Source organism: Lactuca virosa, chromosome 2 (genome assembly GCF_052849685.1).
Source record: "Lactuca virosa cultivar CGN04683 chromosome 2, Lactuca_virosa_CGN04683_v6, whole genome shotgun sequence".
NCBI classification, from domain to species: Eukaryota; Viridiplantae; Streptophyta; class Magnoliopsida; order Asterales; family Asteraceae; genus Lactuca; species Lactuca virosa.
This window is the reverse complement of record NC_136427.1, coordinates 284,116,756-284,135,035: the sequence shown is the minus strand read 5'-3', so window position 1 is coordinate 284,135,035 and position 18,280 is coordinate 284,116,756. Positions and strand designations below refer to the sequence as shown.

Below are 18,280 nucleotides of genomic sequence, written 5' to 3'. Positions count from 1 at the left end.
CAACGTACCCTTTGGTACGCCCAACGTACGCGACTGCCAACCAACTCAACCCATTAAGTGCTTAATCCTTAAGCACATTCGCCCAAAATCCAGATCCATACTCTAAAAGGTGATCTTAACCATAAATTTTCCAACATTATGGTTTTGCATGGCTATTAAGACCTTAATAACAAAACCCCTAACTTATTGACCCATTAAGACAACCTAGACCATGTATGAGAAGAAACCAATGTACAAGATCCCATTTTTATGACTTAACATGCCCCTAAAAATCTGAAAGGACAACTCAAACATCTTGGAGCATTCCATGCTCACAAAGGTCAAGATTTGGGACAAAAAGGGACCAACTTTAAGCTAAAACTAGATCTAAAAGAAATGCTCATCAAGGTTGGAGCTTTATATCTCCAGAAGATGCATAAAGGAATGAAGATGCTAGATCCAAGTCCTTGAGTGAAACACTACAACCTCAATGTTCTTCCTTCTTCTCCAAAAGCTCCAAAATGGCACCAAAAGGCTCTTCAAGCTTCACAAGGCACTCACACACTTTAGGGTTTCGAAATGAGGAAAGAGGTTAGAGTTAATAAGGAGTGTGAGGCCATAAAGATGTTTAAATAGTGTCCAAACCCTAAAAATTAGGGTTTGCACCATGGCTACGTACACCCAACGTACTCAGAGTACGCCCATCGTACTCATGTATGGTCGAAATTACGAAAATGCCATTAGCGACCAATTTTGTAAACAAATCACAATCCAAGGGTCAAAAGAGAATACCTGGAAAATTAAGATGTTACAAGAGGTACCACCTGAAAATAAAGAAAAACCCTCATTTACCATAAATTCTAGATCACTTAGCGTAGGACTACCATAAAGTCTCATTTGAAAATGATTTTCTCATTCAAAATTTTTCATTCGCTCTACTCTGCCCGACATCGGGATCATACCCGACGCGCGCAAGACGTCCCTTTTTTATGCAGGTTAAAAAGGCGTGGAACTCCTGCTGGAAGACGCGGTTGGTTTTTCCACCGAAAGTCGAGAAGATAAGGTGTAAAATGTAAATCACTAGGTGTTGGATTCCTATATAGTGCCAAACTCTTATTATTCATTACAGAATACTAGCTTCTATCGCTCCTTGGTCACGAAGCAACATATCGGAAAAAAGGAACCTTTATTTCTCTTATCATACGCAATATCTCAATTGAAAAAAGGAACCTTTATTCAACATGGTGCAGTACATGTTGATGAGCACAATGCAATTCACGTCATAGCCACTTTCTTTTTTAGAAAGATTGTCTGTCCTAAGTGATCAAAGAAACTTTAGAGCGATTTGTCAGGCGAGCGTCGAGCAGTGGGCTTGGAGAGTATAATGATGAAAAAAGTATAAGCAACTAAACTCAAGAAGGGTGACGAAACTTCTTTGCATCCCATAGTGTAGTCGCACTAAGCGACTACCCTTACGAAGTCGTACAACGAAGTGATTAGCATACCAAAGTGACACAAGGCTCTAAGCTCGTACCTTATAAGTAAGCTCTTTATGCTCTCTTCGCTCGCTCCTTTTCATAGGTATATATTTCTTATCTTAAGAGATTTTGAGAAGAGTGAGTGTGCTTTCGAAAGTTTCGACTTTTTGATATTTCTTCCCTTAGCGCACAGGCACTAAGAAAGTAAACTACCTTTTTTCTTTTCTTTCGTCCCCCTTTTTTTGTTTTTTTTATTAATCCATATATCTCTGAGAAACTACACTAAAAGGAAATTTTAAGTACAGACGATGCCTATAAATGATAGTAACACTTGGGGGATTCGAAATACCAAATCCCAGCTTAAGTCCAAAAGGCCTACACTTTAACTAGGAACGGACAGGTCCATGAAATAACCGCGTTGCTCGATCAATGAAACTTGAGTGATGGTCTTCTGAGACGAGACATTCGTAATGGATCCATCATAGACGTTATTTTAGATGGTTCTAATTGTGGGCGATAGTCTTCAACTTGGGGATCCAGAGTTTCCGAAATCTATACTAGTTTACCCAGTAATGTTGTGGCTGCAATGCGTAGGTCGTCGTTCTCTGATCCATTCTTTAGGTGAGAGGAAACCTTCTCTTTCAAAATGAATGGAAGGTAAACAAGAGGAACTGCTTGTAGATAAGTGAAACATCCCAAAAATACAGTCCAAAAATTTCGTTTTGAAAATTATTATAAAACCATAAACCATCCATAATCAAATGGGCTTTCCTCACAAGCCCAACTAGTCCTTGGGCTCTTGACTAACTTCTGAAGGCCCATCACGGCCCAACTACTGCTATGTCCAAAGCTTGGCCCAAACTGAGGCCCAATAACATAAAGCCCACTGTCTGAGCGTACGCTGAGCGTACCCTTCTGTACGTTGCGCGTACTGCTTGAATGACTTGTATGTTGCGCGTACTGGCGTGTACACCCAGCGTACTCTCCTGTTAAGCCATTTTCTCCAAAACTGCTCAATCCCTTAAGACACTACGTCTAAACTACAAATCTGAGTCCAATACTTCGTCCTAACCCATAAAGTCGATCACTTGGTGGCTTGCAACCCACCAAATGAACCCAACTCTAAAAATAGCAATAAACTTCCATGGAAATGGCGAGATCTCATGCATGGCTACATAAAGGCCTCAAAGCTTGCAACTTTACTGCTAAAGGAACACTTTGAGCTTCAATGGTGGCAACCCTAAGCTCAAAAACGAAGTTGCATGAGCAAGATCCATTCTTTGGACCTAAAAAGGTCTAAAGCTTCAAAACCCTAGATGTAAGCTTCTAAGAGGAAAGATAGGAGCTTTATACCTCCTTTAGGTGCCAAAAGATGAACTAGTTCCAGATCCTTGAGCTCAAGATACTCAAGTGCTTCTCCTCCAACTTCTCTTTACTTCTTCCAAGCCTTTCTTCACCAAAAATGAACTAGGGTTTTCTGAGGGTGATGGACTGGTGAGGAGGCCAGAGGGGAGGCTATAATGGGGTATTTATATGTCTTAAACCCTAAAAATTAGGGTTTGGCATCTGCCCGCGTACGCTGGGCGTACATCTTGGTACGCTGCGCGTACGCCCCCGAGTCCCTCGAATCCAATGGGCCACTACGCCCCACGTACGCCAGGTTACGCCCAACGTACGACTTATGGGCAACCCAACTTCTTGGCCCATTTTGCTAAGGTCCACCCCAAAAGGTCCATTGTCCAAGTGTTAGCCCAAAGCTAATATTAATTTACATAATTTAAATAATACCTCGAGAGACGGATGTTACAATAAGTATATAGACATGCTATTTTGATGTGATGTAAGAATCGATTCTTACATATTATAATATATTAAGTGACTTACTCCCTAAAAACATGTTATGCTCAAAGGGAGAAGCCGGTCCGCCCGATTTCAGTTGAAGCCAATTCACGGGGAAGAAAGAGTTGGCGATCTTTACTCGTCCATCACTCCCACTTGAAGTTAAGAGGTAGTAGGAACATGAGATGAGGGCTCACATAGAGACAGATGTTGTCAAAGCTACTAAGGAACCAAAAACCCCATGAATTTTGTTCTTATTCTTATCTTCTGGCCGACACTCCCCTTACCGGTATCAGTGCAAGGGCAATTAGTACGGGTTGCCATAGTAGTATGGATGGATTGGAACGAAGGGATGAAGGAGGGTCGGCCTGCCCAACAAGTAGACCAAAATAACTAGCTTATAGTCTAAATAGCTAGAGCTCTAGCCCAAGCCTCCAAATCGAAGCTTCGGAGAGCCTTCTCCTATGTGATGAGATGAATTCTGTCTCTCCCTCCAACACCCGTAGACATTTCGTCCTAATTCCTTCAATCCTACTAGCCATTCCTTTCAGGACCCTGGACAAGGAGGAAAAAATGCAAGCTTTGAAGAGTGAATTTCATTAAAAACAAGGCCTTACCAGCATGACCTAAGAGGACGGGCACCTTTCCAACCTGAAAGCTTCTTGCTGAATTTCTCTATAAATAAATTCTAAAGTTAATCTCCTCATCTTCCCAACATACCAAAATGAACCGAAATTGGAAGAATAGGGATCCTAATTATCATCAAGTTATTGGGTAAATAGTTAGAAGGTTAAAATGATAATTTTATTCATTATACATATCGTTCTAACAATTTTACGAGACATCATTGTATATAAATTATATTGCCTTTTAGAGTGTGTCTGGCTAACTTGATTTAAGGAGTTTATTAATTTATTATCGATTTCACTCCTCACTAACTTATTAAAAATTGTCAAACACATTTTAAAAATTTCATTTTAATACCTATAAGTCGAATTACAAAATAGGTATCATTTTGAATAAGTACTCGAAACACCTTCTTAATAATTTAACACTGAACAAAATTTTAAATTGATAGAATAATGATTTTGGTGACGAGGACAATTGCCCTATTTCTTAACAATTAATATGACGAGGAGATATGGTACATGAAGAATTGCCTTAATTTTTTATATAAATAGATAATTTAAATAAAATAATGAAGTGATAACAAGAACCCAAGCAAATCGGATATCAGCTCAAGATTCTTTGAAATAAAACCCTAAACTTTGCTTTTGTAAGAACAAATCACGCTACACAATCCAATCTCTACCGTCACCCTTTTTAATCTAACGGTCTATATCATCCCACCTCTCGTGCTTATCAATCCCCTCTCTTTCTCTTTTAGCACTCTCTCTTGCACTATTCTGTTCGAAAGTCTCTCACTCGATCTTTAGCACACTGAAAATGGCCAAAAAAATTTGTTATTTTGTTGGCGATCAGCCGATTGGAAGGATGGTTCATATTGAATCTTCGGATCTTTAAAAGATTTCTGTAAATTTACACATACACAATAGATTATTACGAAAAAACTTGTTTGGTTCAGTAGATTGTTATGCAATTAAGGTAATTTAGGATCTAGAAGTTTGTAAAGATCGTAGCTTTATAAGTTTTGTTAATTGAAGCTCGATAGTATTTAATTTTTATTTGAAGAGGTTAATTTCATGCAAATGTTGTGATGATTACTGATAGTTATTCCAAGATGATGTCCGATATCGGAATGCGATCGGTGCTTTCTAACAACGAGGAGCTGAGCTTGCTGATGAGGGAGAAGCGTAGGCAAGAGGTTATTAGCAGTACTAGTATGATGAGTAACAGTAGCGGCGATCGCGAGAGGGAGCTTAATATGTATCGCAGCGGTTCAGCTCCGCCGACGGTGGAAGGGTCATTGAATGCAGTCGGAGGACTGTTTGGTGGCGGTGGTGGTCTGACGGCCGAGTTAGGCGGGATTTCAGAAGATGAGTTAAGGTCTGATCCGGCATACATTTCGTATTACTACGCTAATGTGAATCTGAACCCTAGGCTTCCGCCGCCGCTGTTGTCGAAGGAGGATTGGCGATATGCGCAGCGCCTGCAAGGCGGCGGTGGAAGTGGGATTGGTGGCTCTGCTATTGGCGATAGGAGGAAGGTAAACAGGGATGATGGGAGTAATACTAGGTCTCTATTTGCAAGCCAGTTAGGGTTCAATGGGAACAAAGAAGAGAATCATGGACCGACCGAATGGAGGAAGTCACACAGCGGTGAATCTGCCGCCGCCGAATGGGGAGGCAATGGGCTTATCGGGTTGCCTGGATTGGGGTCAGGAAGTAGGCAGAAGAGCATTGCGGAGATCTTTAAGGTTTGAAACTTGTCATCGTTTTTGTCTGAAATTTGTAGCTTTTGAATCTTCCCTTTTAGTTATTGCTTAAACTCCGTTTCCAACTGCAGGATGACATGACTCAAGCAGCATCTAGTTCTCGTCATCCATCTCGTCCGGCAAGCCGGAACACATTTGACGAAAACATCGAACCCTCTGAAACCCATTTTGGTCTTCACCAAGATCTGGTTTCCATGGAAGCTTTACGTTCGAGCCCAAACCATCCTCACGCGATGTCATCAGCTTCTCATACGTACGCATCTGCACTCGGTGGTTCTTTGTCTAGAAGCACCACTCCTGACCCTCAACTGGTGGCCAGATTGGCTAGCCCTCGCATTTCGGCTGCAGGAGGCAGGGTTAACTCTGCTCCATCTGAACATTCCGACCTAGCAGCAGCCATGGCAGGCATGAGTCTATCAGCAGATGGTATGACAAATCAAGAAAACGAGATTGATGAGCAGAACACGCATATGAAACATCCATACTTGACCAACAAAGGTTTGTATCTCAACATGAGCAACCCTTCTTTTTCAGGCGATGCACAAGGTTCTCCGGTTAACTCCCATCTGAGAGCAGGTGGTTCTCCGCACTACCAACACATGGACAGTCCAAATTCATCTTATTCAAACTATGGGCTAGGTGGGTATGTGATGAATCCTGCATCACCTTCCATGATGGGTGGTGGTGGCATGGATTCCAGAGCCATGGGAGGTGGGTTTGCTTTGGGACCTAATATACTCGCTGCAGCTGCAGAGTTACAGAATCTTCAATACGCTGCTGCTCTGAATGATCCAACAATGGAGTTACTAGCACTTCAGAAAGCTTACCTTTCAGGCCTGCTATCACCTCAAAAATCACCGTATGGTCTTCCTTACCTTAACAAAACAAACAGTTTAACTCATGGTTACTATGGAAACTACCCCACCAGTCCACTGGCCGGACCTCTCCTCCCCAACTCAGGCAGCCCTGTCAGACATGGAGAAAGGAGTCTTCGTTTCCCTTCTGGAATGAGAAACTTACCCGGAGGCTTCACCGGATCTTTTGAAGAAGCTTTTGCATCTTCTTTGCTTGATGAGTTCAAGAGTAATAAAACCAAATGTTTTGAGCTTTCAGAAATCGCAGGACATGTTGTTGAATTCAGGTTCGTTTTACAGTTTTACTTCTTCATGCTACAACTACACTTATGACATAACAAAAACTCATTTTAAACTTTAATTTCTGCAGTTCCGATCAGTATGGAAGTCGATTCATTCAACAAAAGCTCGAAACCTCTACCACAGAAGAGAAAAACATGGTTTTTCATGAAATTATGCCTCAGGCTCTTTCACTTATGACTGATGTATTCGGTAATTACGTGATCCAGAAGGTAAATTGGTGTTTGACTATCTTTATTCTTTATCAATATATGACATTAAAGAATTTTCTTGTTTTTGTTTTATAAATATAGTTTTTTGAACATGGAACTGCTTCTCAAATAAGAGAACTGGCAGACCAGCTTGATGACCATGTCCTAACCCTTAGTCTACAGATGTATGGTTGCAGAGTAATCCAAAAGGTAAACATTTTAAGGTTACAACTTCGAAGACATATTATGCATTTGAAAGCATATGTTTGACTTTTTTCATTTAGGCTATAGAGGTAGTTGACTTGGACCAACAAAGAAAAATGGTAGCAGAGCTTGATGGTCATGTAATGCGATGTGTACGCGATCAAAATGGTAATCATGTTATTCAAAAGTGCATTGAATGCATTCCGGAAGATGCTATTCATTTCATCATATCAACATTTTATGATCAAGTTGTTACATTGTCAACACACCCATATGGTTGTCGCGTTATTCAGGTAAAAAAAGCAGACAAATTTACATTTTTTAAACATTTGGGTAACCTATTTCACTTTCTTTATTCGATCTTGTTGCTAAATGATTGAAATTTTACTAACAGAGAGTCCTCGAGCACTGTAGCAACCCAAAAACACAAACCATAGTCATGGATGAAATCTTGAAATCTGTACGCATGCTTGCACAAGATCAATACGGGAATTATGTTGTTCAGGTAGGTTTTTATAAACGATAAAAACTGTTTCTGTAAAAAGTATAAATTATTGAAACGATTACATAATGTTGATGTTTTTTTTTTTTTATAACAGCATGTGCTCGAACATGGAAAGCCACACGAACGCACGTCTATTATCGATCAATTAATCGGGCAGATAGTTCAAATGAGTCAACAAAAGTTTGCTTCCAATGTTGTTGAAAAATGTTTGACTTTTGGTACACCCGAGGAGCGGCAGATTCTTGTCACCGAGATGCTAGGCACCACTGATGAAAACGAACCACTCCAGGTTAATTTTTACTTGATTTTATTTTTATTAAGTTTTCCATGACAAAAATACAAAATCAGTGTAGAAGGTTTAATACTTTTTTTTGGTATCAGGTAATGATGAAAGATCAGTTTGCTAATTATGTTGTACAAAAAGTGTTGGAGACGTGTGATGATCGCCAACTTGAAATGATACTTAATCGTATTAAAGTTCATCTGAATGCTCTGAAAAAGTATACTTATGGGAAACATATAGTTGCTCGTGTAGAGAAACTTGTTGCTGCTGGAGGTATAATACTATATTTAAATAAAATCAAAACCATCAACCATGCATGGTGTTGATGAAACATTTTTGATATGTTTTTTTTATTGATATACAGAAAGGAGGATTGGGATACTGGCGGGATATGCTGCTGCAGCTTCCATGGCTACTGCTGCTGCTGCTACTACTACTACTTAGGGAAAGGTTATAGAGAGGTGATCGAAGTTGTACAGCTAACTGAGTATGAAGTATGAAGTCTGAAGTATGATGGATGGATGGATGGTTTGTGTTTTATTAGTTTTTTTATTTGGGTTTATTTTGGTGCTATGAAGCTCTTATTCCGGGTTTATTTGGAAGATATGTAAGAGTGAATTTGCAAATAAAAGATTGTACATTGTTAGTTTGAGGATATACCTAGGAAATATGGGGTCTCCGCCATGGCTGAAAGAGGGTGAAAGATGCCCGTGGCCTGAAGAGAGAGAGAGAAGGTAAGATGAGTGTACTGTACAAGTTGTTTAAGCCTGTAAAAAGAGGAAGATAGAAGGAAATGGAAATGTGTGTTGTTATGTTGTGGTGAGGTGAGGTGTGGTTGCAGAGGCTGTGGTGTATTAGGAATGACCATATAAGTTTTCCTTGTGTATGAACTTCATATGTTCTGTTTTATTCAGCTAAACCTTTTCTCAATATGGTTTCTTCATCTTGTTTGCCATTTTTTGGTTTTGCTTTCTGCTGATATTTGTGTTGCGAATCTTTAACCTGATATGTATCTATTTTTGGAAATACATGAAAAGTGAAAAATAATTTTTAAAAAGCACTTCTGATTACAGAAAAGATCCGTGGATTCAGATATTTGTAAACGGAGGTACGTCCACAATTGAAATCTTCGTAGAAGATGAACAGCAGCAATGCATGTTTCTGTTTCGGATCGGAAGAAAAGTCGCTCTTCCGATGAAACAAATCATCATATAGGCTACAAATCATGTTCATGATGTAGTATGTACTCTAAATCCCTAATATTAATCCAAAATCCATATGCAACTAAGAAACTTTAATTCAAATATCTTTAATTTGTGAAAATTAAGAACAATTCATCGTTCCGAAGCCGGAGTCTTGGTTTAGAACAGTTGTTCCTAATTTGATAATTACATGAAAATTTGTTAGATTACCGGTTTGATGGAGGCGTTTACCGGTCTCTTTTTGGCGACCGCCGGTCGAACTAACATCCGGTTCAATATGTTAAATGCAGCCCGAGATATTCGGATCCGCTTCTAGAAAACCGCTTATTTTGTGGAAGTTGCAACTTTCAAACGCTTACTTGGACCGCAAAATCGGGTTAATATTAAAACCCGGGCTGATAAAAACCCGTGAAAGTGGAGACGTAACCGGTCTATCCGGTTCTACATCGACTCATCTTCCGAGTATATATTAGCCCTAACCTCCATAACTCGGTCTCCCCAGAATTTCGACGACGAAATTAAAAAAAATCAAGTAAGTTTCCGTCTAATCAACCTCTTCTTCTGTCTAATCCGGGTTTCGTATGCTCTTCTGTTGTCGTTGATTTTGCATATATAATTGTTTGACGATACAATTTTATTCGTCAATGGTTGAAATGTGTAGCTACTAATGCTGTAGATTATTAGTGCTTAAATATAGATATTATAGAGATAGCTAGCTTTGCGCTTGCATGCGAAGTCTGAAAAATGGCTTCCGATTTAGAACCAGTACCTGTAAATTCACAAAAACATGATCCAGCATGGAAGCATTGCCAAATGTACAAAAGTGGCGATAAGGTCCAACTCAAGTGTATATATTGCGGCAAAATGTTCAAGGGCGGTGGAATTCACAGGATTAAAGAACACCTCGCAGGCCAAAAAGGTAATGCGTCCAGTTGTTTAAGAGTACAGCCTGATGTTCGTCTGTTGATGCAAGAGAGCTTAAATGGTGTCGTAGTGAAGAAGAGAAAGAAACAGAAATTGGCTGAAGAAATCACTAATTTCAATTCTGGCGAGACTGATTCTTTTGCTAATCAATCTGCTTTGAACACTGAGGCTGTAATGCTTCCTGTTGCAGAAGCTATTGAGCCCAATCCTAGTTTATTACTGACTCAAGAAGAAGAAGGTACTGTTAGTAGTAAGAGAGGTGGAGGTAGAAGAAAGAAAGGATGTAGAGTGAGAAAAGGTTCGAATGCTCTTGCCCTTATTGATACTGTGTATGATGATTCAAAAAGGGTTAACCATCAAGTTAGTTTAGCAATTGGGAGGTTTTTATTTGATGTTGGTGTACCTTTAGATGCTGTGAACTCCATATATTTCCAGCCCATGATTGATGCAATTGCTTCACAAGGGTCAGGAGTTGTGGGGCCTTCATATCACGATCTTCGAAGCTGGATTTTAAAGAATACAGTTCAAGAAGTTAGAACAGATGTTGATCAATGCACGGGGACTTGGGGAAAGAGTGGTTGTTCTGTTTTAGTCGATGAATTGACTTCAGAAAATGGTAAAATGTTTCTGAATTTCTCAGTTTATTGTCCTGAAGGGCTAATGTTTTTGAGGTCTGTTGATGTGATCAACATTATAGACTCCATAGACGCTTTATATGGTTTATTTAAAGAAATCATTGAAGAAGTTGGAGTAAGAAATGTTCTCCAGATTGTTACTAACAATGAAGAACGTTATATTGAAGTAGGGAAACGAATCACCGATAATTTCCCCACCATTTTCTGGACTCCATGTGCGACTCATTGTGTGGATTTGATGTTAGATGATTTCAGAGAACTTGAATGGATAAGTACGATTCTTGAACAAGCTAGATCAATATCAAGATTCATTTACAATCATAGCTTTGTATTGAATATGATGAGAAGGTACACTTTTGGGGTGGACATCGTTGTAGTGGGTCCCACACGTGCATCCACAGATTTCTCCACATTGAAAAGAATGGTAAGTGTGAAGCACAACCTCCAATCCATGGTAACCTCAGAGGAATGGATGGATTGTTCATATTCCAAGAAAGAAGAGGGGTACACTACTTTGGATTATATAAGCAATCCATCTTTTTGGTCAATGTGTACAGTGATCACCCATTTAACAGATCCTTTGTTGAGGCTTTTGAGAATTGTTAGTGGGAAAAAGAGACCAGGAATGGGGTATGTTTATGCAGGGGTATATCGGGCAAAAGAAGCAATTAAAAAAGAACTTATTGATAAGAAAGATTATATGGTTTATTGGAACATAATAGATCGTAGGTGGGAACAGCTTCATCGCCACCCTCTTCACACTGCAGGTTTTTATTTAAATCCAAAGTTCTTTTACAGTACAGAAGGAGATATACATCTTCAAATCAGGTCATCAGTGTATGATTGTGTAGAAAGATTGGTTCCTGACACTACAATCCAAGATAAAATTGTTAAAGAAACAGCATCTTATAGTGAAGCCACTGGCGATTTTGGGAGGAAAATTGCAATAAGAGGCAGAGAGACTTTACTTCCTGGTAAGACTTAAATCTTAGTCTTTTGCTAATATGGTGTTTTGAAGTTACAGTTTGAGTAATAATTATGTTTCATTATTGATTAATAATGTAGCTGAGTGGTGGTCTACATATGGAGGGGCTTGTCCGAATTTGGCTCGTTTGGCTATTCGTATACTTAGTCAAACTTGTAGTTTGGTTGGGTGTAAACCAAACAGGATTCCATTCCAACAGATTCATGAAACAAAGAATTATGTAGAACACCAGAGGCTCAGTGACATTGTATTTGTTCAATATAACATGAGATTAAAACAAATGTAAGTCCCGTATATATATATATATATATATATATATATATATATATATATATATATATATATATATATATGTTTCTTGTTTGTTTTCGTACCTAAACCATGAATCTGGACTGAAATACAGATGATTTTCTAGGTTTTTGAACAAAGAAGAAGATAACCCTGATCCGATTTCATATGACAATATTAACTATGTTGAGGGTTGGGTAACTGAGAGGGAGATGAACACAGATGATATTGGTAGGTCAGATTGGATGACTGTTGATCCACCGTTAGGTAACATTATGGTTTTAGGCCCACCCCAAGTTGATGATTTTGAAGCCCTTGGTGAAGGTACTTTTTCAACTTTTCTTTAATCATTTATTTTAAAATATACTGTACTTCATTTTGTGAGCTTTTATATTTATTTAGTCTTTTCTTTACAGGGTTTGATGATCATGAGATTTTTATTGGGTTAAAAGATCGTGAAGAAGAGAATTGTGAAAATAATGTACATGAAGTAGGTAAGAATTCTTAGTTTTCTTTATTCTTTTTTCGGACATATATTCTGTCTAAATATGAAGAAATTGATGGTGTATTTTCCGTCATGTAAATGTTATTCTACTCTTTAACACATGAAAAATAATAATTAATATTAGTTATTTACTTTCGCCCCTGCATGCCTATAGATACAATCCTTGATTCTAATAACAAAAAGAACACAACCAGCTACAGCATAAAGATCAATCTACAGAACTGAAGATAATAATAAAATAAAGAAAATATAAACAAGCCCAAAAATCAATATCTTAAAGAACATCAACAACATACTCTCCCTTCAGTTGTCACTTCTCACTGACCCATTGCTTACATTGTCTAAAGCAGATGAAGATGGATAAGAATGCACATAATCTTCAAACTCTATTCCATAACTACCCTTGTCACCACCATCACAGGGTGGAGCTAAATTTTCCGGCAAGGGCACCTCCCCTTCCAAATACTTAACAATCTGCCTCATAGGAGGTCGTGCTGACGGGGCGTTACTTGAACACATCAGCCCTAGCTTTACAACCACCAAAACCTCCACCTCATCAAACTCCCCTTTCAACCTTTTATCAACCACCTCTAAAACCACCCCTTGTCTCCACTTGTCCCACACCCAGTCCACCAAAATAAGCTCCTCAGGCAACGCCTTTGGCTCAGTAGGTCTCCTCCCACAAACCACTTCCAACAACAAAGCCCCAAAAGCAAACACATCTGAGTTTGTGGTCGGCTTACCCGTCCGAGTCAACTCAGGAGCCAAATAACCTAATGTCCCCACAACTTTAGTCGTGCTCGTGTTTGACCCGTGCTCACATAATTTTGCCAAACCGAAATCACCTAAATGCCCGTTTAACTCGGAATCCAACAACACGTTACCTGCTTTTATGTCTCTATGGAGCACTGTTTGCTGCCACTCTTCATGCAAGTATAATAATCCACGCGCTACATCCTTTATGATTTTAAATCTTTGTTCCCAATTTAAAGTAATTATTGGATCATCATATATATACTTGTCTAAGCTACCATTTGCCATGAACTCATATACAAGCAACAAATCATCTCTCTTTCTACACCAACCTAACAACTGAACCAAATTCCGATGACGGAGTCGACCGATTGTTGAAATCTCGGACACAAACGCTCTCATCCCGTGTTTTGATTCATTCGAAATCCGCTTAACCGCCACTACAAGGGTTTTTGAATCAGGCAAATTACACAAAACCCCTTTGTATACACTCCCAAATCCACCAAATCCGAGTAGTTCCTCTTCTCTAAACCCTTTCGTGGCCCGGTTTAACTCCTTGTAGGAATACCGATGCGGGCCCACATCAAGCTCCCATTCCTCAATTTCATCTTTGTTCTTCATTTTCTTGATCACACCAACAATGGCAACGATTACAAGAGTTAAAAAGGCGGCTATAGAAACACCAATTATGAAACTTTTGTGATTCTTTTTAGCTTTTGGTATTGAAGGGAGACTATTAAGATCAAAAGATTGAGCTTTTCCACTTGTGTTAAAGCTCCAACCGAATATATAATGAGAGCTCGCGAGGACACCCGTGGATGCCGAAAACCCGACGTACATGAAATCATGAAAAACCGATTCGAGGTTTAATGGTATAGACAAGATTGGGGTATTGGGTTTTTGTGAATATAGTGAAAGAGTGACATTTAGTTGGGATTTTAAACCATCATAATCCACCCATGCTTGAATCTTTTTCCCACTTTCTAAATCAACATCTTGTTTTGTTGAATTCCCATCGATAAAAAATCCGGCTTTTGTGGAGTTCTTGGATGACATGGAGTTAATGTTGACTCCAACATGATTATCATTAATATCACCAAATTCCAAATCAAGAACGGTATCGAATTCCACCGCGAATAGGTGGTTTGATGTGTTCCTGTTGTTGATGACGTTAAGGATTCCAAGGTACTGATTGGGCTGAGCTCCGGCGAAGTCTTTCGCCGGAGAGACGGTGAACGCCAGTCCATGGCCGCCAGGGTTTTTGTACCCCGGCAAGATGGCCAACACAAAAGAGGTAGAGAAGGAGATGGGTTTTTTGGTGGTGGGGTCTTTGAAACGGATCGGATCCGGGTAAAACCCGTGACCCATTAACCGGGAGGTATCATTGGTGAGCTTGAGAATGCCAGTGGGAGTGATGTCAGCAGCTCCGTTGATGGTTATATTGTGCGGGTTTGGGGTTTTGAAGCCATTGAAGATGAAGGAGAAAGAGAGAGATGGTGTAAACAAGGGAAGAAACATACAAACAAGGTAGGGGAAGAAGAAGAAGAACATGTTTTGATCAGATCAGATCAGATCATGTGATGTGATGTGGTTTTGATTTTGAAAGTGTTGTGTTGTTAATGGTTATAAGTATATATGGTGGTTTAATGAATTGCAGCATGTGAAGGAGAAAGTAGGAAACATGAGAGAGATAAAGGAGTGATTGGTGTATAAAGTGGAGGAAATGTGGTGGGTGGTGAAATGGTGATGTTTCAGAGTTTATATGATGTATAGCAAGTACAATTGGGGTTAGGCAATGGACGGTCAGATTTTTTTTTTTTATTTATTTATTTATTTTTTTTTTTTGGTTTACGATAAAAATATAAAAGTCGAATCACTCTTTTTCGTGTAGGTCTTTTTTGGATTTTAGATTCAGTTAAAAATAATAATATTTTTAGGAATTTGTGATGAATACTGAATCCCATACATTGTTCTGACTCTGAATCTCTGCTACGGATAAATAGATTATTCTTTCCTTTAGGGTTGGGTAAAGTATCCAACGAATACAGTGCTTGTAATATCACATTTTCAATAGAAAAAAAGCTACGGTTTTTGCGGGTATTACACTTTTTAATGGAAGATTGGAAGCCTTGGTTTAAATTTTTTATCTTACGTGTTAACATGTTTTAACAGAATATGTAGGACTTGTTTCTTTTTGACTTAACAAACTTAATGAATTAAATATTTAAGGGCTATTTGGTAGGATACCAATGATTCATATCTTAATTATTTCGACATCTAAATGGCATAGAGACGGAAAATCTGCATCTGAATAAACTCATATTGTTTACTTAGGCGAAGTCCAACCGGCCACTAAAATAGTGGAATGGTGTTAATTTGTGTTCCAATCGTCCGTTAAATTGGCCTTTATTTTTGTGCAAGAAAATTTGGCCGCCAAATATAGCGGTGCTTCTCATCAACACCAAATTGAATTATAATAATAATGAATTGGAATGGCTTTAAATTGAATTATAATAATAATGAAATTGGTTTTTTAATATAATGATATTAAAATATATTTTTAGTGTAAAATTTTAGTGTGTGGTTGGAATGAAACTGTATTTTTGTGTTAAAAAGTCATAATTTTAGTGTTTTATAGTGTTTTGTGGTTGGAGTTGCCCTTAGACAGACCGTGCAAAATGATAAAAATAATCATTACCTTTCTGCCAAATATAAAAACTAAACCCTTTTGACAAATCTTTACTCACTAGGCTAAAACATTCCATTTAAATTGTTTGAAACTTGTTTTTATAGGTTTAGACTTTATAAAATCCAAACAAACATCATCTTAGATAAATCAAAGTTTTTATATTGAACTTTGGTGAGAAATGTTTTCCACAAGTTGTTAGTTGACTTAGAAAGTGGAAGGTGATTAATTCTAACTCATTGGTTTTAGAAACCTAGCACAAAGAATTTGACAAGAGAATTACTTTAACTTCACTTCAAAATGTGTCACTAAATGTGACAAATATCAACATTTGATATAGTAGGAGAATAAGTAGAAATAAAATATAAGAATATATTTAATTTCTGAATATGTTCAATTAAATTGTTTGATTCCCTATTTTGTGGATTGCCTTAAATACTTTCAGGAGAAAATTTTGGTTTTTAGGGCATCCATCCATTAAACAATTAAAATTTCTTTATATAAAAATATCAATCAAATAATAGAATAGTTCTACTACTAAATCAGATGAGCCCAACAAAGAGGATCAACATTAATTATGATTGATAAACGCGATCGAAAACCAACATGTTTGTTTGGTAGCCAACATATTTGATAGCAATACCATACCAATTGAGTAATCATAGTACCGTAGTGGTATAACTTTTTCAATACCACGGTAGAACGATATCACCCCTAATATTAATACGCCCCATGTTTGGGTATAAACTTCAAGAATCCCAAATGGTGAGTATACTCTCAAATTCAATATTTTAGGTGATGTTTGTTTTTGAAGAAGTAAAAAGGTGTGTGTACCATCTGTAGAAGAGGGATCAAGCTTTTGCAATCTGCAATAAGAAAATAGTTTGTTTTTTAATGTATGCAAGCTGCTAAATTAAACTGAAATTTATATAAACTGATTTTTTTTATTAAATTTAAAGGAGTTAAACTTTAAAATTTAAATAATTCTTTACAATATTGAAATATAATTCATATAACCACAATAATAATTTTTTAAAATAACATTTGTTCCATATTTTGCATCGTGTAAATGAGTCATATATATTCGATTCCTGGCACTACCATGTGCTTCTAATTTGTATTGTTTAGATTTTTTGGCTACTTCTTCGAAAATAAGTCAAAAGAGAGCTAAATTTGTCATTATTTTTTATTTTTATTAGAATAAATAAATAAATAATAATCAAGCTATTTAACTAATAATTAAATATAAATATTACTTACTTGTTTATGTTATAATTTTTTTATTTTTTTTATTAACTGCTTAAATAATCTGGTTGGTAAATATTCATATCTTTTTATTTTTCATTTCATACATAGTCTAAATGTTAAGTGGCATTATCTTGATAAATTATACCAAAACATTTAAGAATTAATAATATGAAATTAAGCTATAAAACAAAAAGAATAAATATATATAATAAATTAAAATATTTAATTGATATCATATTAATTAGTCGTATTTTGTAAATTGTCTTTATTTTGAAAATTATTTTAATAACCCACATTCAATATGGATATGCAATAAGAAAAATATTTAACTAATAAATACGTACACCTTTATAACATAAAACAAAAATATTTAACTAATAAATAAATATATACACCTTTATAATGTAAAACAAAATTGTGTTGAAACTTAATAAAAAAAATATTAAGTATGAATAATGTTTAATGAGTTAAAATATATACTATAGTTTATTATTCAGTTTAAAGCCTAAAATTGTTTACTTTTAGAAATGGTTATCTTATGTCTGGTTTAAGAAGAGGATGTGTAGACATTTTTATGTTTGCAGTATTTAAAAAAAAACAAATGATATATAAGTTAAAATGTTTGCGGGATGTCTACATAGTGCAAACAAAAGTGGTCAAGAAACTCTAACAAAAAAAAACAATACCTTAATTTTTGTAACCCATAAGTCTCATTATAATAACATTTATAACCCGTACTTATTAATTATTATCTCATAAGCATCATCAATCTATTTTAGGTTCCAGTTAATCATGATACGAAGCAAAACTCATCAGAACTAACCAACTTCATGAAAATTAAGTAGTTTAACTGATATGATTTGGAGATGGGAAATCGAACTGAAGTCCCGTTTCATTATGGGGTGACGATGGAAAAAATCCACGATGTGGCCATCATTGTCGGATGATGAATCTCATATTTTCCGAGGCTCCATGAAGGTATCGAACCCGACAATGTTAGATTGTTCCGGAATTTCGTACCTGAAA

The 18,280-nt window shown here is 37.1% G+C and overlaps 3 protein-coding genes across 6 annotated transcripts; 2 read left to right on the top strand and 1 right to left on the bottom strand.

Moving 5' to 3' along the window:
• Window positions 1-4,525: 4,525 nt before the first annotated feature.
• On the top strand, window positions 4,526-8,958 carry LOC145161269 (pumilio homolog 2-like). 3 transcript variants are annotated; one of them, XM_079080773.1, is made up of 10 exons: window positions 4,526-4,901; window positions 5,028-5,673; window positions 5,763-6,832; window positions 6,916-7,057; window positions 7,139-7,246; window positions 7,321-7,533; window positions 7,635-7,745; window positions 7,840-8,034; window positions 8,127-8,301; window positions 8,393-8,958. In XM_079080773.1, the coding sequence occupies exons 1-10, from the start codon at window positions 4,891-4,893 to the stop codon at window positions 8,470-8,472; spliced, it is 2,751 nt and encodes a 916-aa protein (XP_078936899.1). In that variant the 5' UTR covers window positions 4,526-4,890; the 3' UTR covers window positions 8,473-8,958. The 3 variants fall into 3 exon arrangements, with proteins under 3 accessions (XP_078936899.1, XP_078936900.1, XP_078936898.1); XM_079080774.1 differs by having other exon boundaries at window positions 4,526-5,673; window positions 5,763-6,189; window positions 6,268-6,832; XM_079080772.1 differs by having other exon boundaries at window positions 4,526-5,673.
• A 704-nt stretch (window positions 8,959-9,662) lies between these two features.
• On the top strand, window positions 9,663-12,694 carry LOC145161267 (uncharacterized). 2 transcript variants are annotated; one of them, XM_079080769.1, is made up of 4 exons: window positions 9,667-11,763; window positions 11,855-12,056; window positions 12,190-12,386; window positions 12,479-12,694. In XM_079080769.1, exons 1-4 carry the CDS (start codon window positions 9,975-9,977, stop codon window positions 12,568-12,570), a joined length of 2,280 nt encoding a protein of 759 aa, XP_078936895.1. In that variant the 5' UTR covers window positions 9,667-9,974; the 3' UTR covers window positions 12,571-12,694. The 2 variants fall into 2 exon arrangements, with proteins under 2 accessions (XP_078936896.1, XP_078936895.1); XM_079080770.1 differs by lacking the exon at window positions 12,479-12,694 and having other exon boundaries at window positions 9,663-11,763; window positions 12,178-12,284.
• Window positions 12,667-15,067, bottom strand: LOC145161268 (Concanavalin A-like lectin protein kinase family protein). Its single transcript, XM_079080771.1, has one exon. It carries the CDS (start codon window positions 14,869-14,871, stop codon window positions 12,871-12,873), a length of 2,001 nt encoding a protein of 666 aa, XP_078936897.1. The 5' UTR covers window positions 14,872-15,067; the 3' UTR covers window positions 12,667-12,870.
• Window positions 15,068-18,280: the final 3,213 nt, after the last annotated feature.